This window comes from Epinephelus fuscoguttatus, linkage group LG1 (assembly GCF_011397635.1).
Source record: "Epinephelus fuscoguttatus linkage group LG1, E.fuscoguttatus.final_Chr_v1".
NCBI lineage: Eukaryota > Metazoa > Chordata > Actinopteri > Perciformes > Serranidae > Epinephelus > Epinephelus fuscoguttatus.
The window spans coordinates 35,105,915-35,131,908 of NC_064752.1; the positions used below are offsets into that span (position 1 = coordinate 35,105,915).

The 25,994-nt window shown below is 40.9% G+C and overlaps 2 protein-coding genes across 3 annotated transcripts in view; both read right to left on the reverse strand.

The window, feature by feature from the left end:
- Window positions 1-9,134, reverse strand: part of ptpra (protein tyrosine phosphatase receptor type A) — a 37,802-nt gene extending 28,668 nt beyond the window's left edge. The window contains exon 1 of the mRNA XM_049574574.1: window positions 8,722-9,134. The gene's annotated coding sequence lies outside the window, so the exon portion shown is untranslated. The remainder of the gene's footprint in view (window positions 1-8,721) is intronic.
- Window positions 9,135-12,527: 3,393 nt separating this feature from the next.
- On the reverse strand, window positions 12,528-24,849 carry idh3b (isocitrate dehydrogenase (NAD(+)) 3 non-catalytic subunit beta). 2 transcript variants are annotated; one of them, XM_049574670.1, is made up of 11 exons: window positions 24,761-24,849; window positions 22,121-22,294; window positions 21,342-21,462; window positions 21,132-21,192; window positions 20,894-21,026; window positions 19,511-19,644; window positions 19,256-19,358; window positions 18,996-19,142; window positions 18,637-18,731; window positions 17,760-17,820; window positions 12,528-13,080 (listed from the first exon to the last, which is right to left on the reverse strand). In XM_049574670.1, the coding sequence occupies exons 1-11, from the start codon at window positions 24,812-24,814 to the stop codon at window positions 13,003-13,005; spliced, it is 1,161 nt and encodes a 386-aa protein (XP_049430627.1). In that variant the 5' UTR covers window positions 24,815-24,849; the 3' UTR covers window positions 12,528-13,002. The 2 variants fall into 2 exon arrangements, with proteins under 2 accessions (XP_049430627.1, XP_049430619.1); XM_049574662.1 differs by lacking the exon at window positions 12,528-13,080 and adding an exon at window positions 13,787-15,507.
- Between the last annotated feature and the right edge of the window lie 1,145 nt (window positions 24,850-25,994).

The following is a 25,994-nucleotide window of genomic DNA, read 5'->3' on the forward strand; positions in this document are numbered from 1 at the left end:
ATCTATAGAGTACATTTCATTACACGTAAACTTAAAGTGCTTTACACTGAGAGACAACATATAGAGGACAATACAAGAATATACGTCAACTCTGATCTTATAATCTGGCCTAATCTTTAATATTCTCAAATCTAATCATGTAAAACAACATACTGAACTTTGAAACCTTTCTTATTTTGTGTGCCAAAGTCAGTATCATTGAGCAGAACCCGATGCTTAATGTGCATGCGAGTGGTGAGCCCGACCAGCTAATGAAGACAGTTGCTTCTCTGCCTGTGGCCAACTGCAGACCTCATAGGAGTGCAATCACACAGTTGTGAAAGGGCTGGGCTGTTCCCATGCCATTTCATTCACACAGTGAAAGGAACACTTATAGGTAGAATATAAAGGAAGTCCAATTACATCTCCATGACAACCAAAGACCAAGACGTAAGATCAATGCAAGGTAGTTATTTAATATGGAGAGTTCCCACCCAAGTCTGTGGATTTCACTTATGCTTTTGTATTTACCTGTGACCCGAGGTGAAGTAATAAGTATCTTTTCCGACTGCATGGACATGAATTAATGAATAGCTCAAGACGAAGACAGGTTTTACAAAAGGGATCTCTCGGGGGAAGAAAATACTTTACCCTGAGCCTGGAATCCTTAATGGCTGCAGCTGTTTCCTCAGTTTATTATGTGTTGTTTGATCTAGATTTAGCAGAATCCCAATGTGGCCAAACAAATACAACTACTATCACTGTGGGAATCCTCTGTGTTTAGTATTATTCTTCAAATCAACAAATCTTATTAATAATTCAAAGGGGATGCCCCTCGGCAAATGAGTGAGCTGGAAAACCAACAGACACAAACCCCACAAGCCTTGCTGACATGACACCAGCAGCGGTGGTTAAGGGGACTTTACCATTCATGCAGAGAAATATTTCCCTCTGGCTTTCTACAAGGCATCCTGCTTCTCTAGCCGCTGCAGCGCTAGATAATGCTTGTCTGTCTGTCTCCATTCATGGCATATTTATACTGTTTCTATGTCTTGAGAGCGGGGGGGGGGGTCCGGGGCAACAGGAATACTGTGAATGCTTCTCTTCACGGGAGACTGAAGTAGGCCTAACCCAGGGCCGCTAGGACTCTTGCTCCCAAACAGACCACAGATTATATGTCCCCAGTGCCACATACAACAGCCACAATCCTCTGGACTTCCCTTTCTGAGGGATACTACTCCCTGCTGGTGTGGTTTGTGTCCCTGTTGGCTTCATTCACGGGCTGGTGAGTTGATGAAAAGACGAAGAGAAGCCGGGGATTACTATTCTGGCTAATCATACGGGCAAGAGTGACCGCTGTGTCTGTTATTAAGCCTGTAATGATGATTTGGTTCCATCAGGCTGGAAGGAGCACGAAAACTCACTTGTTTCAATGAGTGAAAGTGGTGAGTCAGTGAAGCTCTGCTCTGTGTCTGCGTCATTGTGGGGTTTCTCACAGAGCATGCCAGGGGCCTCTCAAGCTTTCCCACATTGGACACAGAGAGGATGTGGAGGCGCAAAGCATGGCCTCCCCACAGAAGCCACTGTGACCTTGAAGCGTGGTGTGGGGCCAAGCGGCCAGCTTAAGGGCCACAACGAAACCTGATTCACTGTCACTTCTGCCATTTGAAACTGAACACCAACACTGATTCAACATCCAGCATGCAGCTAAGGCTAGAGATTTAACTTTAATACTTTTTGGTACTGACCAAAATGTGTGTGTAGCACCAAGTGCCAAAAAGTTTCAAGTTGGGCTGCACAATATATTGTTTCTTTACTGTCATTGTGATATCGACTTGCATGATAAAGACATCTTGAAAAACTGCAATGCTGCACTCAGGGATTTTTGGAGTTAGCCGAAAGAGAGTATAAGTAGAAAACTACACTTAAAAATGTAACTATCATTCTTTTTTTTATTGGTGCCTTTTGTGCTCAGTTCAATGTTCAGTTTGTTCAATTAAATAATGTTGGGAATAATTTCCTTTCATATTTTTAATTCAACAAGCAATTTGTTGAAGCAGTATACTGAAAACAGCAGCGAGGCAGAAGTGAGTACACTTTAATATGTGTTCATTTATGTAATGTTATCGTGATATTCAACAACATTATCTCAGATCACATATATTCCTCACATCCTGCAGCACAGGTCTCTGCCTGGTCAGACTCCTCATCTTGTCGACTATTCTTTGATCAATGCCTGATTGTGACAGTTACAGCCATGTAGAGCTGCTGGTGGTTAGACCACATTTAACATTTAAGAAATTTGCATCTGTATACCCCGTATACTCAGGTATACGGGGTATACACACTTGTATTTCTATCCAGTTACAGTATACCCACCTATCAGCTAAAACGTCATTGTAATATATAGGAGAGTATGCCCAGTTCCTCATCGGTAACCTGCCCATGTAACTAGCAGTACACCCACCTCTTCAACTACCACTACACCACTGTACAAGATGTACTTAAAAGTATAAGAACTCAAAGTACTGAATACAGAATAATGTGTTTCCTACTTTATATTATATTACTGAATGACTGTGAGAGATTTATTCAGGTGTGAGCAGCATTTTGCTGTTACAGTTGGCTGTTTAATACACTGTTGGGTGGATCATTTTATAACAATAGGCCCATTTCCACTGAAGAAGTTCCTGGTACTATTTGGGGTGCAGGAACTTTACAGGAACGTTCTCTCGCTCAGCCCTCTCGACTGCCGTGTCTCCACTGAAAGGGCGGAGTAGGAGGAAGGTTCCTGTAAAGTTACCGGGCTCTGGATGTGACGTAATTGTTGTGCTACCATTTTGACCGGGGCGAGTTTTAAAAATGCCGCCTATTTTGACACTTTCTGTTGACGTCACATCCCGCCTTGAGAATATCCAATCAGTACCAAGTAAACCCCAAGCCCCACCCAGGAGTTTTTCGGGGCCATTCTGAGTACCTACTCCGAGGCAGGGACTTGTTTAACCCCTGTAAAATTTCCAGAACTCTGTCCTTCAGGGGTGGTTCCTGTGGTGGAGACATGCACCAACGGCCTCGGCCCTGTAAAATTACCCCGAAGTTCCTGCGGTGGAAACGGGCCTAATGCCTCATATCATATAAAGCTCATCAGACCAGGGCTGGGTGATATTGAGAGAATCAAATATCACAATACTTTTGACTAACTACCTTGATATTGATACTGTGACGATACTGGTGACTTTTTACTGGTGCGTTCACAAAATATTTATTTCACAATGAGAATGCTTTGATAAATAATCATTTGGTAATAATAATAAATAATAATTTGGTAATTTGGATGTAATGACTCAGTGGGTAAAGGTGAGTAACAGAGCAGCTAGGACAGTTTGGTAGGTTCACATATTTACATCATTTTTACTGTATTGCACCCTTTAAAACCAGGAAAACACAACACTTACATTATTAGATATTAGAATATCCTAAATTTAAGACAATATCTAGTCACATTCCACTGATCTATTGCCCAGCCCTACTTCAGATGTTTTTAAATAAGTTCTTAACTTGTAAAATAAGTATCTAATACCTGACAAATGATGTGGTGAAGTAAAAGGTACAGTAATTACTTTTGAAATGTAGTAGAGTACAAGTATAAAGTGACAATAAGAGTGAGTTAGTAAGTAAGTAGTAAAGTGCTTGAGTAAATGTACTTTGATACATTCGCCTAGTAACATCGAAACATTTCCAATTATATCCAAAGTGATGCAAAGCTGCTTAACAGCTTTGCATCACTTTCTGTCTTTGTTTTGGTCATTTAGGTTCTCTAACAGAGGCCCCTTTTACACGGCCCCCTCAAGGCAGGAGTCTAGGTAGGTCTGTGTAAACAGAACAACCGGCGGGACGGGACCACAGACAAGATGGGTGTGACGTTTTGACAACATGTTATGCATGATCCACTGTGGGAGACTGAATAAAAAAACAGCTTATAGTTGTTAGCAGCTAACTCGAAGAAGAAGAACAGAAGCTAAAAATGTCCGCAAATTGGGAGAACACTATAACAGGGACAGAAAAATGATTGTTATTGCCATGTTAATGCCATTATAAAGTGCTGCCCGATACATTTGTTATATGTCACACTAGAAGCCATGTTACAGGTCACGCCCGTCCTGTCCTGTTTTGCCTCTGCGATGCTAGCATGCTGTCTAAAACCAAACACTGAGTGGCATGATGCCACCGTTGTTTGGTTCTGTGTAAAACTACAGAGGCAGCATAAAGAAGGGACTTTGTGCACAATCTCTGTGTAAAAAGGACTAATGGGAACCCAGAGTCATGGTCCTCATATCTGAAGTGACCATCCTGCTGCGCTCGTTCCCTCCTCTTCCTCTGGAAGATAAGAAGCCTATCCAAGATGAAGAGACAATCATCTGAGACTTCACTTCACAGCAGTGTCATGACATCCCTTCTCCAAAAACCCGTTTTCTTCCACGCCCATCTATAGGTGGTGCATTCAAAGACTACTCAGGCTTGCTAACATGCTCTTTGGACATTTTTTCACAGCAGGGCAAGAAAGGTCTTGCCGGCTCGAAGGCCGATGCCAAGGGCAAATCTAAATATTTATAACTGCAGCTCTCAGCTGGTTTTGAATCTGACCTAAATTTGACCTCGGCTATGAAGGCATTGTTTAAAAAGGGACATCAAAGTTTTTTCTCTGTGAGGATAAACTGACTAGTGGACAATAACATGATGTGATTGAAAGTGTTGTTTTACTCATAATTTCTGCTTTTCATTAACAAAATGACACAAAAATTCCCACAAAACAGGGAATGCTGGACACATTAACATGGCTGTCTAAGTTGATTAGATGTACTGTGTAGCAATTAAAGAATTTATGTACCTCTAGTTACAGTATCGCCCAGCCTAGTGTAATCCTCTATGTGTAGGAGTGGTAATACACTGTTTCAGCCAAACTCAGCTCCCCCTCACCCACAACTCCACATTAAGGGCCATTATCCCACCTTATGGTGACAGCAACACAGGAAAAGGAGGTAGCAGCCAAATTCTGAAAGACCTGGATGGCACATGAGTTTACAAGATCACAAGAGACTTCTCACGCATCCAAAATACTTCTTGAATACAAAATCCCACCCAGTCTTTGAAGTCCACTGCAAAGAAATACACTCCTATGAATATCCATGGCAGCCATGGGGAACCAGAAACATCAATCATCCCACATCAGGAGGATGTAAAACAAAGATTTACTCAATAATCTGAGGGGATTACATAATTACTACTCCAGAACTACAGAAGGACAGAACAAAGCTGGGTGACTCTGGATGAAGTCTTCCAAGTAAGGCAAGATAATGCATTTAGGAATGTTTAGTCATCACACAGGTTTATTTCCTGTATTACGAAATAAATGTCACTGAGACCAAATGACATTTCACCTTATACCAGGCTCTGTAACGCCTCACAATCCTCTAAATGCAGTTGTGTTTATCCTGTTAGAGGCAGAATTACAGTGCTCTTCCACAGAAAATACGTAGGCCCACAGGTGGAAACAAAAATATACCTCCCGCCCCACCCAAAGAGCCAACTCATTATATTGTGTCAGCACCCTGAAATTGTGAAATTTCACAACACGGAGGTAATTTCACAGATCCCACCCATCGAAACTTCACGCAAAGTTCCAACACGGCGATTTCAAGCTATACTTTATTCTTATTTTTAGAAACTAGGCCAATCATGAAAAGTGTGGTGTGAGGATCACTCAAGTTCCTGTGCTGAAACCCTTTCAGGATCCCAACACAGAAATAACTCCCTTTTCTTAAAATAGGTTGAAGAAGATATGGACAGAGCGAGCAAGATGATAACAGCTCTGCCTTTTTTTCCCCTCACACAGTCTGACTTTCCTGAGCTGGGGCTGTTTGACAACCATGGTTCAACAGCATTTTGAGAGAACGTGTCCAGGCCTGACAAACAGAGGTCAGGTAGGCCTGCTGGTGCACAAAGAGGAGTCATATAAGTTTGCAGGAGGTGCAACTTAAGTTTTTTGCACTTGGATGGTCTGAACATGACATGGCGACCTCGGTGAGGTGGAAAGCGTGTTCTGAAAAGGCACAGAGGTATGGTGGATATGTGCTGCAGCTCCGGAACAGACGTGATGAGTCAAGCTCCAGGCAGACATAGCAAAGGCTTTGTCAGATATGTCAGAGCCATGCCTCCTCATTCCTGATGATGCTTCTCCCTGCTTCCTTGTAGTTGATATTTCTCTCAAATTAGGCAGCAACTATTGTATTAAAGCCTATTTTTTTATCTAATCGTAAACATTTCCATGACAAAACCAAGCCATTAAAGGAGCAGTGTGTAAGATTTAGGGGGATTCAGTGGCATCTAGCTGTTAGGAGTGCAGACTGCAACCAGCTGAAGCTTCTCCTAGTTAGGATTCCTTCAGTGTTCAGGAGAGTTTTACTAGAAGCCGAATTATCCGCAGAGGTCTCTTCCTCTCCAGAACAAATGGACCAGGTAATAAAAACTGCTAAAAACACAGAATAAAGCAGTTTCACATTACAAAAAAGTGTTTCTCCAATGCTGTTTGACACGTCCAGGGGGGCAGCTAGCCTAGCACCTGCTAATTTATGCTCACCTTTTTTCTCTGACAACTTCAGCTCCAGATGTTCAGGAGGTTTTTACCTGGAGCTTAATTATCTGCAAAGGTCTCTTCCTCTGCAAAACAAACCGACCTGGTGATTTACACCAGTAAAAACACTGACTAAACAGTTTCGCCTTACAAATCAGTGTTTCTCTGATGCTGTTTGCCACGTCCCAGAGGGGCGGCTAGCCAAGCACCAATTTGTACATTCAGGAGGTTTTTACCGGGAATCGAATGGTCCGCAGAGGTCTCTTATTCATCAAAACTAACATACCCAGTGAATTAAACTGGTAAAAACACTGAACAAAGCAGTTTCACTTTATAAATCAGTGTTTCTCCAATGCTGTTTGGCACATCCTAGAGGGGCGGCTAGCCCAGCACCTGCTTGTTTGTGCTCACCTTTTTTTTCTCTAGTAGTTTAATCTGTGCTGAACTTTTTTCTCTGATAACTTTAGCTCCAGGCATTCAGGAGGTTTTTTACCAGGAGCTAAATTAGCCATAAAGGTCTCTTCTTCTGCAAAACAAATGGACCTGGTGATTTAAACTGTAAAAACACTGACTAAACAGTTTCACCTTACAAATCAGTGTTTCCCTGACGCTGTTTGCCACGTTCCAGAGGGGCGAATGGTCCAGCACTAATGTGTGCCCACCTGTATTCTCTGATAACTTAAAATCTAGACGTTCAGGAGGTTTTTACCGGGAGCTAAATGGTCCGCAGAGGTCTCTTACTCACCAAAACTAACAAACCCAGTGAATTAAACTGGTAAAAACACTGAACAAAGCAGTTTCACGTTATAAATCAGTGTTTCTCCAATGCTGTTTGCCACGTCCCAGAGGGGCAAATGGCCCAGCACTAATGTGAGCCCACTTTTATTATATATATTGATATCTTAGATCCAGATGTTCAGAGGTCTCTTCCTCTCTAAAACTAACAAACCCGCTGAATTAAACCTGTAATACTGAATAAAGTAGTTTAACGCTTTAAAAATCATTGTTTCTCCAATGCTCTCATCCTGAAGGGGCTGATGCAATAATGTGAATGGCCCTTTTTAGTGCCAGTGTTTGGTTTGTCCTTTAGGGCTACTGTAGATTTACAGCCTGGTGGACTCTGTGGACAAGGACCTGCTCCCTATACAAATATAAACAGCTCAACCTAAAGTGACGAAAGCATATAGATTCCTATGTTCATGTGATTATACACTGAAGAAAACATACTTCTGCCAATGTATCCCCATAAACCCTACACACTGGACCTTTAAAGGAGTAATCCTGGTCCTGATGAGTATGTGTGATCATAACTTGCAGTGGAAGTTAAAGTAATGCATTGAAAAACTGTAAAAAAACAAAAACAAAAAAAAAAAAAAACTCAACACCCACCAGATTGAAATGGTATGCTTGGTTACACCCAACTTTCACAAAACAGGGGAAAATTAATCATTAGAAAAAAACTTTGGGAGAGGTTGTAAAGGGGAATGCACTCTTGTGAGACTCCATGTCAGAGTGCAGGAGAAGAAACACAAAGCAGCCGCTGTGATTTGACAGAGCATACATGTTAATGTTGGGGCGACCTAATTCCTGTTGTGGGTCGCGTGAAGCCCCCCTGCTCCTCCACCCACCCAGTCATCCAGCCAGCTCCCCACCCTCTGTGAACGTGTAATAACAAAGCGTTGATCAATAAAGTGTACTTTCCAGTGAGGCAGCCCAGACCTGGACCCCCTCTTTGTTCCACTGCCAGCGCAACAGCATCCGAGCTGGATCAACAACAGCCTCTGACTTCTAAAATGTTGTCGCACTCATCCGTAAGCCCCCTTTTCTTGAGAGCCCCCTTCGCCAAAAAAAATCCCTCCCTGCCTCCGAGCTACTTCTGAAATGTTGAAGCGTTACAGCAACTATTAAACGCAGCCCTGCTCCCTGCACAAACCCGGGCTTCATTCCGCCGTGACACAGGTACCCTGTACTGTGTCCCGCTCGGCTCAATGTGGGGGACAAAGTGCTTGTTTGTGGGTGACACAATGTTACAGCGAGAGGAAACATGCTGCTACAGCGACATTGTAACAAGTGTGACTCGGGCTTTGCGCAACAAAAACAAGAAAACTCACCACAACTCCTGTAGCGCCCAGAGGAAACCCGAGGTGGGGTGGGGGGAGAGAAACCAGAGCCAAGCAGGAATTTATCCTCTCCTTCTCTTCCACGTTTTTCAACCCCGGCCCCTGTCTCCACACCCCAGGAACCGAGAGTGTGAGCGGGGTGGGGGGACCTGGGTGATAGCAGAGGAGGGAAGCACGATCTGGGACACACAGCCAACACTTCACAGTCAGTTTAGCTGCTAAATCCAGGCGAGGACGGCACCCCCGCTTAAAATCCTCGATTCGTCCTAACTTATCGTCCCGTCCGAGTGTACTTTCTTGGCCTTCCTGGGTGTTAAATCCCACGGTTTATCCGCTGTATCCGGGCGCGTCGGCCGACTATTCTAGTCCGCCATGTTGTGTGTCTGTCTGCATAGGAAGAATGGGAAGCGAGCAGCAAATTCCCAGGCCAGGCCCCGTCTCTTCTCCACACTGTTTCTGCACAGCCCGCAGCGACACCTGCCGGCCGAGCTGGAGCCTGCACGGTGCAGCCTGTGGCACACAGTCACTGCAGCGGGCAGGAGGACCACTGCTTCATACACTCGAGCTATAAGGGACTGTTCTTCACTTGTCAGAGGAGGGGTGTGACTTGTTTTTTATTTTTATTTTTTTTATCTCGACCCTACCCAGAGCTACAAATATTTTTCCGGGAGCCTGTCTGAGCGATTGAGGGAAAATGCACGACCCTCCCTCCACCATAAATAAGCATTAACCATTTTTCTTCTGGGCTATATTGAGCATCTGAAATTGACTTGACTCACCAGCCAAGCATATTTTTTACTGGCCAAAATAATAATTTGCCTTTTATTATTCCACATAGTACATTTCATTGAGATAATAACGTATCATGGTGAATACAAGCTTGAAGGTGCAGTGGTTAGCATTATCGCCTCACAGCAAAAGGGTTTGAACCCAGCAATTCTGTGGAGTTTCCATGTTCCCCTCGTGTCAGCGTGGGTTTTCTCTGGGTACTCCGGCTTCCTCCCACAGACCAAACACATGCAAATAAGGTTAATTGGTGACTCTAAATTGGCTGTAGATGTGAATGTGAGTGTGAATGGTTGTCTGTCTCTATGTGTCAGCCCTGTGATAGTCTGGTGACCTGTCCAGGGTGTACCCTGCCTCTCACCCTATGTCAGCTGGGATAGGCTCCAGCCCCCCCACGACCCCCAACAGGATAAGCGGTTACGGAAAATGAATGAATGAATGTTGTATACAAACTTAAAGTAGAGGTCAGAGCAAAATCTCAAGCAAAATGATTTTAATATATTTACCAACTCATCACCACAGCCTCTGCATGTGAATAAGTTCCTTCTGGTAAGCAGTTATGCAGTGTGTATGTCTTGGGCTTTTATTGTGAAAGGTAAGAACAGAAGCAGCATTGACAGTGTGGGAGGCAATAAAAAGTTTGCCATCTTGGTTTAGACTACAGAGCCTCCTTGTTATTTTATTACCATCATAAGTATGGGGGCAACTTATAACTCTCAGCTACACTTTAGCCTAATGGAAGCTAGCAGCAGTCCAGTGGTTAATGATATTCTAGCAGATCAGCTGATCTACCATACTTTAAACAATGCTGCAAAACTAGGAGCATTCGCAATGATCAGGTTGTGGTACCATTAAGACACGCATAAAAATATATCTGCAGTGTGTGTATCTGTGAAACTCCAACACACACCTAAATATCCCCAAGACACAGTAGAGACTCTCAGCATAGATTTTTATTACATGACTATTTTGGTACATTTTCCCGCCAGTGTGGCAGGTAGCACTCTGAGATTTACCCGCCAATGGGATAATCTACCTGCATTTGGTGCTTGGCAGGTGTTAATGTCGGACTTTGTCTATATTCACACCAGACTAAAGCATTGGAGCCAATGCAACGAAGAGACAGCACAGTATGTCAGTTTTTTTGTGCTATAATAACAGCGGATATTTATAATTAACACAAAATACAGCTATTTAAAGTTGTATGCCCTTTCCCTAATTCAGAATAGAAAAACAAAGTCTCTCCCTTGTGCTTGAAAAAATATCATAGCTCCCCCATTTTGCACCATCCCCTACTCCCTCATAAGTAATGAACAGTCCATAATAATGAAGAGTAAAGTAAACTTACTCAACTACTGTACATAAGTAAACTTTATAGTTGCACTTCTTTCAGTATTTCCATTTTATGCAACTTTATACTTCTACTTCATGTCATCTCAGAGGCAAATATTTTACTTCTTACTCCACTACATTTTTCTGACAGCTTTAGTTAATAGTTTCAGATAATTAACACAAAATATGATCAACAAATAAATTCTGATGTATTTTTATGGATAAAGATAAGACTTTACTGATCCCCTGGTGGAGTTCACAAGCTACCCAGCAGTATATACAGAAAGAAATAATGCATCAGTAATTATAACATTGCATAATGAGTACCTTTCTTTCTGTATTAAAGGTATATTTCATTTCTAATACTACTGCACTTTACTTTAAGTGAACTTTGAAATGCAGGACTTGTACTTATAACAGAGTATTTCTACACTGTGGTACTGTTCTTTTAAAAACTGACTCAGTGTCAGTGTCTGTCTGTTTCTGTTTCTCAACCCACCAACTTATAAAAACCTTCATAGATGTAACATTTCTTTATATATATATATATATAACACATTTAATATGTATACATCAAGCTGCCCAAAAACTACAGATAATTTTTTTGGTTTGTTTGCATTTGTATTGATATTAATGTGTGTTCTCTGTGTCAACAAATAAATTAACGTATAAGGCACGTTGAATACCATTAAGTTTAAAAGTTGGCTTGTGGTCCATACCAAAGTGTCCCATTCATAAATAAAGTTATGAATTTATTGCAAACATACCATGTTATTGATCTAAACTCAAGAAAAAAGGTTGAATCATAACAATCCTAAATAATAAAGAATAAGAGGTTCATGAATGGAGGCTTGCAACAGACAAAATGTAGAAAAAGGTTATCAGTAAAGTCAAAATATAACTATGAACATCAATAAATAGTATCATCAGTTAAATAATGAAAATTAAGAGTAAAAGTAAATATTAAGCTTTATGCTTTTTTTTTTTTTAAATTCAACTCCTTGTATGTTAGAAAAAGCATCAAACTTAACACTGTTATTATCTAACTAACACTGTTATTTCTGGATATATTCAGTAATATTTTTGACTTGTCTGATCAACTTTTAATACATATTGTCAGTTTGGGGGTGCTATACAGGAAAGGCTTACCGCTGAAAAGTCAATATAAATTGCTCAATGTCTTAAGTAAGATGATGATTTTAATGGTTAAGTTTTACTACTATTTCAACAAATTATGTTTTTATGTGATGAACATTTTAATCTTTTATTACAGTAAACTGAAGACATTTGTGTTTTAGACTGTTGGTTGGATCAAACTAGCAATTTGGTTTGGGGTTGGGAAGAATTTTTCTGACATTTTTTAACACATACAAATAGATTAAAAATAATTATTATTAAGTCTATGAACATTGTGCACTGGAGTGAAAGACCAGTGCAGACATGGTGGATTTTGTTCAGTTTCTTTTTCTCCACTTATTCTTTTGGATCTGGATCATAACAGTCTAACAAAGCCAGACACTCTTATAATCATTTTTACAGACTCTGCAGTCCACCTGACGTGCGTATGTTCAGACACATGGGGATGCGTGCTGACTGAGCCACCAGCAGCCATGATAAACTTTTCATAACACTTAATACTACATCAGTCTCACGTTCACGCAAGGATTTTGCACACAAGATGTTATATCTCATTTATTATTTATATCATCTTAAATGAAGAAGCAATGAAGCTAAAAGTTAAAGTTAATAAATAATATGAAAGCATACATACATCATATTCTGACTACTGGTTAATGACCAGACATAAAACCATTAACTTACAAGATCTTGGCAGAGAACAAACTATGAATGGCTGACGTGTGCCAGTGTAACAGTATGGAAACATGTTTTGTGCTGATTTTAAGACTTTGCATGTTCAACTCGTATTCTTTCTGCCTTCAGTGTCCACGTTATGATATGCTCAACTGCAAACCAGAGTTTGTGGATATTGCTGCACATCATCTGCATCTCACTGTGTTTATGTTGGAAAATGTGTGTTGTTGCTGGAGTACACTGTAGGCGTACAATCAATCAGTCAAGAGATCAGCTTTACAGGATGTAAATTAAAAAAGTGTGTGCGTGTCTCAGCAGCTGACAGATTTGCAAATACAAAGCTTAGACTGCCAGGTTAGCAATGACAGCTCGGGTGAACTCGTCGCTTGTGGCATAGCCCCCCAGGTCTCCAGTGCGCACCTGTTGCAAACATAAGGACAGTTTGTTACTATATGCACAGCTGCAGCAACACATGTCCACATACAGTATCACGGCCTGTGTGTTAGAGAGCCTTTAAGAGCTGCACCCACAGGATACACAAACAGATACACACTTTTAGAAAGCAGCAGTGTCATTTCCTAAGCGTCTTTCTTTTCTCAGTTTTATTTTTAGCGTTACTTGAGGCTAAGAGCCTATTCAGTCTAAATTAGCCCATCAATGTTAGTAATGAGTCTAAATGAGCATTCATCGCCTCAATGTGTATACTCAGCAGTGGGCTTTTTATAATTATTTGGTACTTTAACTTTGCAGTGTTGGTGGTGAAAGCAAACAAATCTGTCCACGCAACAATAAATTCTAAATTTTCTTTCCCTTTTTTGGATCTGGAATAAACAGCTAGCCTAACTAGGGGTACTCCAGATTATACTTATATAACAATAACGCGCATGTTTTAGTCAGTGTATTGGCTACATATTTTTACAAATGAAGAATGTAAGAATCACTTTAGGCCCACAACAATTATAAATTAACATTGCAATGTTAGATAACATAATTTTCCATGAAATGTTTTTGCTAAAGCCACAGGGAGCCACTGGAGAAGGGCCACAGGTTGCCTATCACCGGGCTAGTCTTATCATATCAATTAGTATTCAACCATAATCAACATCATTCAGTCCAACAGTGACTATTAAGAGACAACAGAATGTTATTTATTCATTATCACATCACACTTTTGACAAGCTTAAATATGCAGGTATGAAATCTCAATAAAGAACATCTGATGAACACAAAGGACATGACACTGTTTACACTGTTGGTGGTACAAATTCTCCAGAAAGTTTGAAAAGTTAGATTAAACCCAAAGGTCAAAACATGAGTGGAGTGAGTAATATATTAATTTATCTTTCATTATTTGTGGTGAACAGCGAACAAATTGTGAAGTCTTAAATTGTGGCACAGTAAGACAAAAAGCAGTGTTTTAAATTCTCATCAATGGCCTGAAAAAAGCTCTGTGGTAACAGGCAGCACCATCTTATACAAAATCTGTTTATGTGAGTCCTAGGAGATGATGTATAAATGTAAAAAATATGAATGAACCCATTTTGTTTTTTTGTCAAAAGACTAAAAATGTATCAAATAATCTACACTATACCAATGTATGATTCAGACTAGCTTTATGGCCATCACACAGGGAGGTTTTCTGTGGCTATGAAACTGTAGAATTATTATAAAAGTTCTCATTTTGTTGCAGCACCTGAAAGTTATTTCACAGTCAGTATAGTAGTGCCTGAAAGAACTGGATATTTTTGGTTTTCTTTAGATCTTAATGTTAAAATATCAACAGTATTTTAATCTCACTGCAAGAAACATGCATTTTGCATTAGGATAGGTTTGCCTTGGCCATATGGTAAATCAATGGAAACAGAAATCAAATGATAGGGTATTAATGGATCATGATGTTATCGTACTGTATACTAACACAGTTAATAGGAGGCAGTCAGAAAATGAGATAAAAGTGAGGTGAGTTAGTGAAGTGTGAGGCAAAAGCAGATAAGCTGATATAAACTGCTGATAAAGGCAGTCTGGTGGCTTTATGGACCAGATACTGTCCTAGATTTTAGATATGGTTATAAGTTAAGTGTCATCTTTTCCTGGTGTTAAAGCCTGCGTTACAGTAGAGTGATGTCATTTTCTGAAGTTACCAGACTGTTCTAGCTGTTCTATTTGCCTTTAACCACTTAGTCAATATATCCACATTACTCATGATTAAAAATCTCATTGTGTCAATATTTTGTGACAGTACCAACAGTCAACCCTACAATATCGTTGCACTATCGATATCGAGGTATTTGGTAAAAAAAATACCGTGATGTATGATTTTTTTGGTATCGTCCAGCCCAAGCAGAGGGAGACTGTCTGTGTGGCCAACATGGCTGACGGAACAAGCACAGGGTCATGAAAATGGGCAGACAAAAAGCTCTCCCAGATTAATAAGCCATGTAGAAACTGCAAAAGCAAAAAGATGCTAAGAATCGACACCTTCCCCCATAGTTGGGGGAAGGTGTCGAGATAATATTGATGAATGATGCAAATCTATGAGAGAACTGCACATTTTTGAGTAAAGTACAACACAAGGCACCGCTGAGTCCACTGGATGTATGAGCAAATGCGGTATAAACCACATAACTTATGATGTAACTAATGGCTCAATTGTCTTTAAGCAATGAGAAGGGACGCCAGTCTTAACATGCGTCCAGTTCATGTTAAAAGCAATGTCCACATTTAAGGAAATGTCAGTGAAGAGTGCGATGAAACATCTTAGCAAACAGGTCGGTGACGCAGGTTTTCCACAACAGCACGCACAAAGTCGCTGGTGGTAGAGTAACCGCCAAGGTCCCGTGTCCGTACCTGGGACGTGCACACAGATACACACAGACACAGAAACACACACACAGGATAATGGGGTACAAGGAGAGGAGGGCATTAAAGGATAGGGTAGAGGGAGAGGAAGGGCACTTCAGACAGGCATATTCTGCTTTCAAATGACAGGCATTCCTTAAATTCACACAGTTGCCTCAAATCAAAAGCTGACAGATCTGCTTTTGTCACTTCTTTCAGAAGAGCAATGAAAGAGAGAAAAAACTGTCATGAAGTTGTTATCGACCATGCATTTTATCTGAGGGACTAAGGTTGACCGACTTCATGCTGGTGTTTGTGTCAGTGCATGTTAGTATCAATGTGGAGCAGGTGCAGTAGACAGTTAGTCCAAGCGAGTTTAAAAAGAAAAAGGTTGGTTGCCCTGGTAACAAATGCATCTTGCACATTTATAAGACTGACATTGAGCAAAGAGAAATGCAAGAGGAGAGCTGATGTAAGATATGCAATCTCAGAAGTCAGCAGTGAAAGGCTCTCTAACATACTGAAGCACAGTTTACTGATTATTGGAAGACACAGACATTTGTGGATCAAGAACTGCTGACATTGAACTTAACATGCTGGTGTCATTCCTGGTATATGATTTATCTGAAGAAGCTCCTTTATCTATATTGTATTTTTCATTTTCTTATGTGGCTGCAGCATTTTGACAGTGTTAGTATAAGATTACAGTTACTGACCCACAAAACTGATGAGCAACATGTTAGTTCAGAAAAACAAGCTAAGGGTATACAAGTCCTGTTGGCTTCACGTTCATGAGGAGTGTATCACAAAGCAAGTTCAACAGAGCCATGCTTTCCTTACTTGAGCTGGCTCGGCAAACCCTAAAGCCCCAGTCAGAGATAAGGGCTTTCATGACAGTGATTATCAACTTGCTCTCTTAACCATGGCTTTTTTTCTTCAGGCTTTTAATAATGCGTTCAGTGTGTTATTTAAAAATGATCGATCCATACCACCTCTCAAGAATACAAAAACGTATTACAATAAAAAGAAACTCTCTTGACTCAGGTAAGGCAAGACAGGAATGCTGCTAGAAAAGTAACTAATTGCTAAATCTTAAATCACCTAAGTTCTTGAAAAAAAAAAGAAGTTAAATGAATTTTATTCACTAATTTTTATCTGTGACAAATACCAAGAGACTAGTCAATTTTCAATTTGGTGTTATATTAGCTGTAATATACCAGCAGTATAAAAAGAACTTTAGCAAATCAGGACCAAGCATAAAAATATAATCCAAAGTGGTAACGTTACGGTAAAGTGTGAGGGAATTATCGTATGCAAGCAAACTTCATGCTAATTAATAAAAAATTGAACTATTAATACGTAATGCTACCTGTGGTTTTATAGAAAGCTTCTTTAAAATGGACCAGAGAAAGATAGGGTGAATGTGGCTCAGAGGTAAAGAGGGTTGTCCACTGCAATCGGCGGTTCTATCCTCGGTTCCTCTCGCATGTCGAAGTATCCTGGCTGTTCCATCGGCGTGCAAGAGCGTGTGAATGTTTATTGAGTAGCAGGTGGCACCTTGTATGGTAGCCTCGGCTACCACTGTGTGGCTGTGTATGTGAACATGTGGTGAAAAACACATGTAGTAGCTTAGTAAGCTTGCACAGATTTTCAGCATCATTGATGTACTGTAGGTGTGGCAAAAAAAAAACAAAACAACATGATCTGTACAGTAAGCACTACTCTTAACTGCAAAGCTTCCTTTGGTGGCATGACTAATGTGATATAACACGAGGTTAAATAAAGTGCATTTATAACGAATTGCCTCTGGGGAGAACCTGTACTGCTCAGACTGACATTGACTACAGAGTGGCACTATTCAAAGGAGCTGTGAAAGGCGCTCTGAGCTGATTTCAAGCTGAAACTCTGAACATAAACTGGTGCTGTCCAGGTTAGCCGTGCAGCATAAGTTACCATGGTGATCTAGCCAGGTTAAAAGACAACCACCTTCAAAGATGGAAAACTCTGTAGACTCAACGTACCTCACTAACCCATTGATCTTGCTTCGTAGTACACCCCTCTAAAGCAGAACCATACGTTTTATACTGCTCTGCTTATATTAACAGAAAACATTCCCTCTTGGTGTTAATACTGTTAGTGTTGTCATGGCAGGTGTCTCCACATTCACAACCTGAATGCACCACTGAGCATTCAGTAGGTAGAACTAGCAACACACACACACACACACACACACACACACACACACACACACACACACTTACCTTGCCCTGTTTGATGACCCTCTTGACAGCATCTGACACCATATGGGAGTGATACTCCAGGCTGCAACACAATACAGTGACATTAAGGGGTGGCCTGAACTTTCCTGTACACTTCTCAACATTCAGACAAAATGGAACTAATAGGGGCAGTTCACCCCAAAATAAAATAATAATAATAATAATAAAAATATAGATATTTCCACTTATCTGTAGTGCGAGTATATGATATCGGTCTTAGAGATGTCTCCCTTCTCTCAAATATAATGGAATCAGATGTAGGAAATATTTTCTGCCTATAGAATAACACTTGCTAACTGTATAACCACGCAGAAGGAACCATGCATCTACTCATGAACAAAAGGCTTGTGCTTGTGACAGCGCAGATTACAAACATTCACTGTGTACTCTTCAGCTGAGCTGTAACGTTGGCTAACTCAGTGGTGCTAGGTGAGCTAGCAGTAGATTCGTGCTTCCTTCTGCGCAGTGATACAGTTGGCAGGTGTAGTTTGGCAGAAAGAAAAAAAGATCCCACATGAAACTGCTCACAACAAGGATTGTGGATTATCTTGAGTAACCAGGTCATGATTTCTGGAAGAGACACTGCGGCTGAGTTTTCCAAATGTGATTTTTTTGGTGCTTTGAGCACCACAAGCTGAGTGTCATCTCGTTGTTATATTCAAGAGAAGGCAGACATCTCTACGGCCAATATCTCCAACATTCTGCAGCTCACACCAAAACAAACCAGACTGACACAAAGCACTACAGAAAAGAGGAAGATGTGCATTTTAGAATTTGGGTGTTGAACTGCTCCTTTGTTGCTGTTTTTGTTTTTGAATTATGATGTACTTCTTACAACCAAATCGAAAAGCTGACTCACTTGAGGTGCCTGAGCATGTTAGCAGCACTGAGCAGCATGGCTGTGGGGTTGGCAATGTTCCTTCCTACAGCCTGTGCAAAGGGGTGGCGTGCACCCTGAAAGAGAGAAGAGACAGGGGATCAGGGGTGACACTGTTGCAATCCTGTAAGTCCTCTCCATCACCAAGCACAAGAGGAAGGTTGAGCTGAACCAACAGTAATACTGTGTCAATAGCTATATCCTGAAGTGTGCCATTAATATTTTCTGCCATAAATTCTCATCTAAAATACAAAAAAACAAACAGAAGGGTCAGAGTAAAACCAGAGATTGACTGGCTGGCTAAAGAATGAAAACAGTGTGAAAGGTCATTGGAAACTCACAGTCTCAAACACAGCATATTCTGCACTGTAGCTTTCCCCAGGAACAACTCCTGCTCCTCCAACCAGCCCCGCCGCCAGGTTATCAATAATGTTACCGTACAGGTTGGGCATCACCAGCACATCAAACTGGTACGGGTTCTGGACCAGCTGCAGCAAAGAGACACAGACAATAACAAGTTTGAACAAGAAATATAAAAGCGACACTAAAGCGAATAATTTATTGATACAGTCAGGAGAATGAATCATGAGGCTGTTTATACCTGCATGCAACAGTTATCAATGATTATGTTCTCGTATTTGATTTTGGGGTACAGCTGTGCCACCTCCGCACAGCTCTGCAGAAACAGGCCATCACCTAGTTTCCTGTAATGAGACAGGGGACGAAGACAAGAGTTGCTGTGACTGAGATTGCAAATCACGACCCAAATTAACACAATGTTAGGAATTTATAGAAGGACATGATTAAAAATAACAATAGTTAAAAAAGCAAAGAGGGGACTTTGCTTTATTCGTACATTATGTTGGCCTTGTGAACAGCAGTGACCTTGCTTCGTCCCTTCTTGGTGGCGTAATCGAAAGCGAACTTGGCAATGCGCCGTGACTTCTCCCTGGTGATGATCTTCAAACATTCGATCACACCCGACACACTCTACAGAGCAAAAAGAGGGTACATACATTTTAATACAGCCTTAAGTATTGACTCTTAACAGCGCAAGACCATGAAAATACATCAGAAACGGACACATTTTCAGTTGTCCATCCCTTGTCCCTTTGATGAACCAGATTCACTTTGATTTTAAAGGGCAGAGATGTCTACACAGCTCATATTTCACACATGCTGTATGTGCAATACTGCAAACTGTCCTGTGAGGCTTGAAGTTTATTACGTTGCCAATGAAGACAAGGTGTAAATCATCACACTGCCAGCAAACTTTCATAATAAACTGAGTCTACAGCCCTGTTCATGCCTGATATCAACATGCGTCCTGGGTAATTGGATCAGAAGTGGACAGCTCTAAGTATGGGTGTGAATGGACCCAATGTGACCTCAATGTGTCCTGAGATCTGCTCACTCAGACTGCATTTGGAGGTGGTCTGGGCCGCATATGGCCACATTCTTTCAGCAGTGTGTATGCTAATGTGTCCTGGGCCAAACTGAAGAAGTGCCTACTCAGCTGACGTATGACGGATATGGAAACTTTCTGTTGCTGCTGTTACATAGATGCAGTGCTGAGGGAGGGTCTCCAGAGCCACTCTCCTCCTGGTGAATAGTCATTTCATTGTCTGCCTGGTTAGCACGAGCTAACACAGCAGTAGCTGTTAAAGATTGCCAACAAACTCACATCGACATCGAAACGGCTTGACTCAGTCATTAAACCTGTTAATAACCATTTACTGGTAAAGACAGTCGTGTCACTTTGTGTGTGCAGCTGGGAGGACTGTCATCAACTCTCCCCGCCACAGAGCTCACAATTCCACAGCAAAGTATCATATGTAGTGAATTAAATGTTTTTCTTTGCATCCAGAACAGGGAAGTGGGATCCGATAACAAGTGGTCACTCGAGACATATGTGAAGACGTTTTTATGCCAGGTGTGAGCTGTCCACTCGTTTTCACCCAAGGTGCATGTTCATACCAGGCGTAAACAGGCTCTACAGGACACAGACACAGACACAGACAGACACACACACACACACACACACACACACACACAGTACCCTTTCAGCACCTCTGTCAGAGTGATTCATCTTTGTTGTGATTCCCGGTTTAACGCTGGCCAAATCTCTGTGAGCTCAAGGGAAATCTCCCCCTTCAAAGAAATAAAACCCATTTCCTTTTTATGTGGGTTTAAAACCACCGTTCATCATCAGACTGCAGTGAGGGGGCGTGTTGTTTACCTCATGCTCCAGGGAGCTGTACTCCCCCTCAGTCTGTTCGCGGATGATGACCAAGTCCAAGTTGTTGTGGCGCGTGCTGTAGCCTGGCAGGCTGTTCACATGGACCACATTAGCAAACAGGTCCAGTTTACGCCTGGGGAATGACAGGGAGGTAGATTAATTAAAAACAAAACAAAAAAATAACAGAAAGAAACACAAAATACACACATAAAATGCACAGCTTGCTTTCTGGTTTTACCTTAGTCTCATCTCATATGAAGCCAGCTCTCCTTTGAACTCCATGGGTGTGTGAATCTTTCCTAGATAACAAAGCATGTCACCAACATACATGTTAGTACTATCCCATTTTCTTTTGGACCTTGTATGCTGTACAGCTTTTAAATAACTCGTATTTTGTTAATAAATGAAGGTGAATGATGAGAGAAGACAAGAGAATAAGTAAAGCTACCTTTCATGGCCACTTTGTTGGTCTTCATAGAGTTTAACACTTGGTCCAGCTTCTCTTCACTGGCCATGTTCTGAACCTCGCTCAGGTGAAACTCCTCAAATTCCACCGGGACGTCTCCTGCCTGGAGACAAGACAAACTAAAGTCAACTTCAACACCAGCCATTTTAAAGGGTAACTTTGGTATTTTTCAACCTGGACCCCATTTTCCCATTTTTTGTGTTTGAGTGACTCATGTGGGTGAATTAAGAGTTTGTTTTAACCAAACCAGAGTTGCTGAATGTCGCAACAGTTGAAAGACCAACCAAGACATTCTTTATGAGCCTTGGTTTGTTTCTGTCAACCTTGAGGAGTGTTTTACGATGATAAAATTACTGTTTATTTAAATGGGGTCTGGTGGGCTTGGTGATAGCGATTTCAGGGCTGTTTCTGGTTAAACAAAAAGGATCTTGCTCTTTCACAAAAAGGTCTATCTCTGTAGAGTAAGACACTTAAAATAACAATTTGAGCCTGTCAGTGGCAAAAACAAGCACTTTTAGTGGACATAAACTGAGGGTGCACAAATGCCAAACTCCCCCTCAGTCTGCAGCCTATTTAGTCTTCCCATTCGTCACTTACTTTACACTCATTTAAAATTCCATCAGCATATATTAAGGCTAAATACATGTAGTGAGCCAAAGGTGGGACAAAGGTTTTTTTTGTTGTTGTTTTTTGTAGCTGTAGTGCACCATATTTTTCTAAAAAGACAAACAGTAGTGATGATTTCATCTGTGTTACTGTACCTTGAACACTTCCTTGACAGCAGTCATCAGCTCAGGTCCCACTCCATCCCCTGGCACCATCGTGACCTTGAACACAGCATCAGCGCGGGCCGGCGGAGCCTCTGAGCTGCAGAGAGCAGTGGACACACTCAGTGGTCGAGAGGCCAGCTGCTGCCACCGGGGGCTGCTCAGGCCCTGAGGATGGGAGAGAGAAGACAATCACAACATGCACAGTGTGGTACACCATTAAAGAATACAAATGTGTCTAAGGTTTTGCCATATCATAGAGCTACCCCTTTAATATCTCCTGGTACAATGATGATTTCCAGCTATGTTGACTTGTGACCTCAAAAAAAAGCAGGCTCTACTTGTGACCACTTGTTGCAGTTTGCATGTGCTTATGAGATGTGAGCATTTTACAGGATGTTCCCATTATTCTATTCAATTTTAGAGGCCAGCAGAGGTAAAACTATCCAGGATTTCATTCAAAAAAAAAGTTAATCAGTTATGACATCAACAGATAATACCTTTGGCAACTATTTAGATAAGCGATTATCATTTGAATCCTTTCTCAAAATCTCCAATATTGTTCCACCTTTTCCAGTGTGAGGATTTGCTGCTTTTCTCTTTTATGTTTTAGTAAATTAAACATTTTTGAGTTTAGACTGTTGGACAAATTAAGACACTTGGAAATGTGACACTTGGCTCAGTGAAACCATTAAAAAAATAACAAGTAATTGAGTAATTGACAAAATGGTTGGCAGCTTAATCAATAAAACTGATCGATAAGTACTGCTCTAATTTTATGCAGGAATGTTTTTTCTTCTGTTTAACTCATTTAATCATCTCATGACCCCTGAAATTTATTTTGACAGAAAACTATGGGAAGAACTTTTTAGGCCATTATGGGCAATGCTACAAATCAAAGAGCAATATAATATGAGAAACATTTCCTTATGGCAATACTGGATGTGTATATGATTTTTAAATCAATGCCAAATATCAAACTGACTGGATAAGTTAGAAACAGACTGACAACTGTATCCATAAAAAACAGTATGGATCATGTATCAATACTACAATATGAAATAAAATACTGTGATAATTTTATATCTGACTTTGTCTATATTGCCTACTGCTAGTCACAAAGAACAAACATTTGATTAGATAATATTAAGGCGGGCAGAGATGAGTGTGACCTCTTATCACTGTAGACCAAAGTGATTATAGTTTTGTATTTTTCATTAGTTATTATTTGAATTTTTGTCTTGAATTCAGTTTAGTTTCAGCTAGTTTACACAGTGAGTTTGTCTATTTCACTTCAGTTTTTATTGTTTGAAAATATTTAGTTTAACCTCACTATAGGTTTTAGGTTTTTGTGTATTATAACATGTGGCAGTGACTAGATTTAATAAGTTCACAATAGGTATTATAAAACAAACACAACCCTTTGTGAATGTAATTGAGTCACAGTCATGAAGACATCCCAGTCTCAACAAAACATTTGCACCAAAGCCTCCTGATGCTTGTTGTGTTGACAAATTTGACTGAATTGTCACAAGACTAAAACGAAAGACATTTCCTGTGTATATAAATTTATTCTTATTTTACTTTGTTTTGTAAGTATATATGGATATCTTTAGTTAGTTTTCTTTTTTTTTCTTAAGTCTAGTTTTTATTTCTATTTCAGTTAACTAAAATGTTTTTGTAACACCTAGTTTTAGCTAACAATAATAACATCTTTCAGGAGGATCCTGGATGACAATTCAAAATCTACCAACCACTCAACAGAATACCAGTTTTTTGGGGCTGGTGAGTGGAGCAAATGTAGCAGCCACTTGCATATTTTAGCAGCATTTGGCTGGTGGCTGGTGCTCATTTCTAACCTTGCTCATGGGCCACTGACCTGTAGGCAAGATAGGGACTACAGGGAATAAACAAAACAATTCACTTCAGCTGTTATCTGTTGAAATGACATCTCACTATGTCACTATATGCCATGCCACCTGCAGGCTTTAAAATGATAACCTGAGCAACTGCACATCTCTTGACTCCCACTGACATTTAAACATCCAGCAAGTGGAAAAACTGGAGATGACTGACAACAAGTTATCAGATCACAAGAATGCTGTACAGTATATTATCTGAAGTGGAGAGACAGACTAATCTGGTCTGCTCTTTCCTAAACAGTCAGCCTGTGGTTAGCCACCATACTTTGCAGTTGTTATGCGTATGTTAAAGTAACTGATGGTTCTCTGACAGACGTTACCATGTCAGGGTTAACTGAGCTAGCTTACTAGCAAATTAAGCTAACTATCTCACTCACATGATACAGTTATTCACTATATGGTATTAGCCATGGACTTGTTTGACAAGTATCTACTGATGACCAAGATTTCTCTTCTCACTGACCAGCTGACATGAAAGCACTTTAACTATCAGCTTTTATCTGAACATGACAGAAGCTATTCAGACGGGCTGTCAATGAAGGAGGCTCATGGTTAGCATCATTACACCAATGACACAAGCCGGTCTTACTTTTTCTCTGACAGTAGAAGATAACACGCTGCTTGAGTTTAAAAAAATACAACTGCAGCTACTACAACTCCTTTCCTACCGACGTGTGTGTAAAATAAGTCTGAACATTATCTATGCACTCACCTTGACCAATGTTACTAAGCTTCCTCTCAGGGCGGCCGCCATCGTTACAGGCATGCAGCTACAGCTTCTTCTTCTGCGGTGTGCAGCAGTAACTAAAGGACAATAGTGCCCCTAGGTGGACAGAATGGCTATTGTATGGCAAGTAACAAGATGAGAAGTGCCTCCCACCTCCACTCAGGACTGTGTTGCTCAAGGACACTTAAGCAGACCAGATGACACTGGCAGGTAGCCAGGATGAGAGCTTGAACACAGGTCCTCAGTTTATATGTCACAGTCATGACTCATAGCCAGTGTGAAACATGTAGCCTGCTATCTTAGACTAAAACACAGCAAACAGAGCTCTGACAGAGGGATGCAGCCAGGTGTTGTATATTTTGGGGCTCATTTGTGGTACTTATGACACCTAGAAGATTTAATTTAATTCAGGGCTTTTGAGAGAACATTCAGGGCTGGAGCCTTGGAAGCTAGAATACCACCATGGAAATGAGATTATTTACTCTATATGTGATAATTTAAACAAAAAGCAAGGTTTACAATTTGTAAAATGGACAATTACGATCCAACCTAGGATCCTGTCTGTGGAAAAATATAAAAACACAAAGTCCTTGTTACTTGTAGCATTCAGTACACCCGAGGGATAAAAATGCCTATTAGGCAATACCGTGTCATCTGTGGTTTCCGTTTCTTCATTGTGACAGCCTGTACTGTTCTCATCTCTTAGGGGAGGAACAACAAACAAACAAACAACACACAAACAGAGTCTCAAAATTCAAAACAACTCAGTAAAATTGTAATTAAAAAGTTGGGGTAAGAGCCCTTCATCTTCTGCAGACACTAAGCCTTTGACCACCTTGAGGCAACAGGGACGAAGGGGTGAGCGCCCTTCGTCGACTGAAGACAACGAGCCTTTCACTGCCCAGAGAGCACCCAGAACGACGAGAGTAAAGGTGAGACGTTGGACACCTGCACAAAACAAATAGGGTGAGAGCCCTTCATCAACACAACACAACACGACACAGTACAACAGGCATCTGGCCAAATCTCTGGTCCACTGCAACGTCACGTCTTAAGCCTCCTTCAGAACCTGTTTATGACTTCCTTTAACCAACACCTCACGTTTTGCTTCTGCAGCCACAGTTGTTCTCATCTCCTGTGCAAAGCCCTGCCTCTGGTTCCTGAATATATTCTGCCTGTAGCTTCCTGCAGCTCATCCCAAACAGAGCAAAAGCTGCTG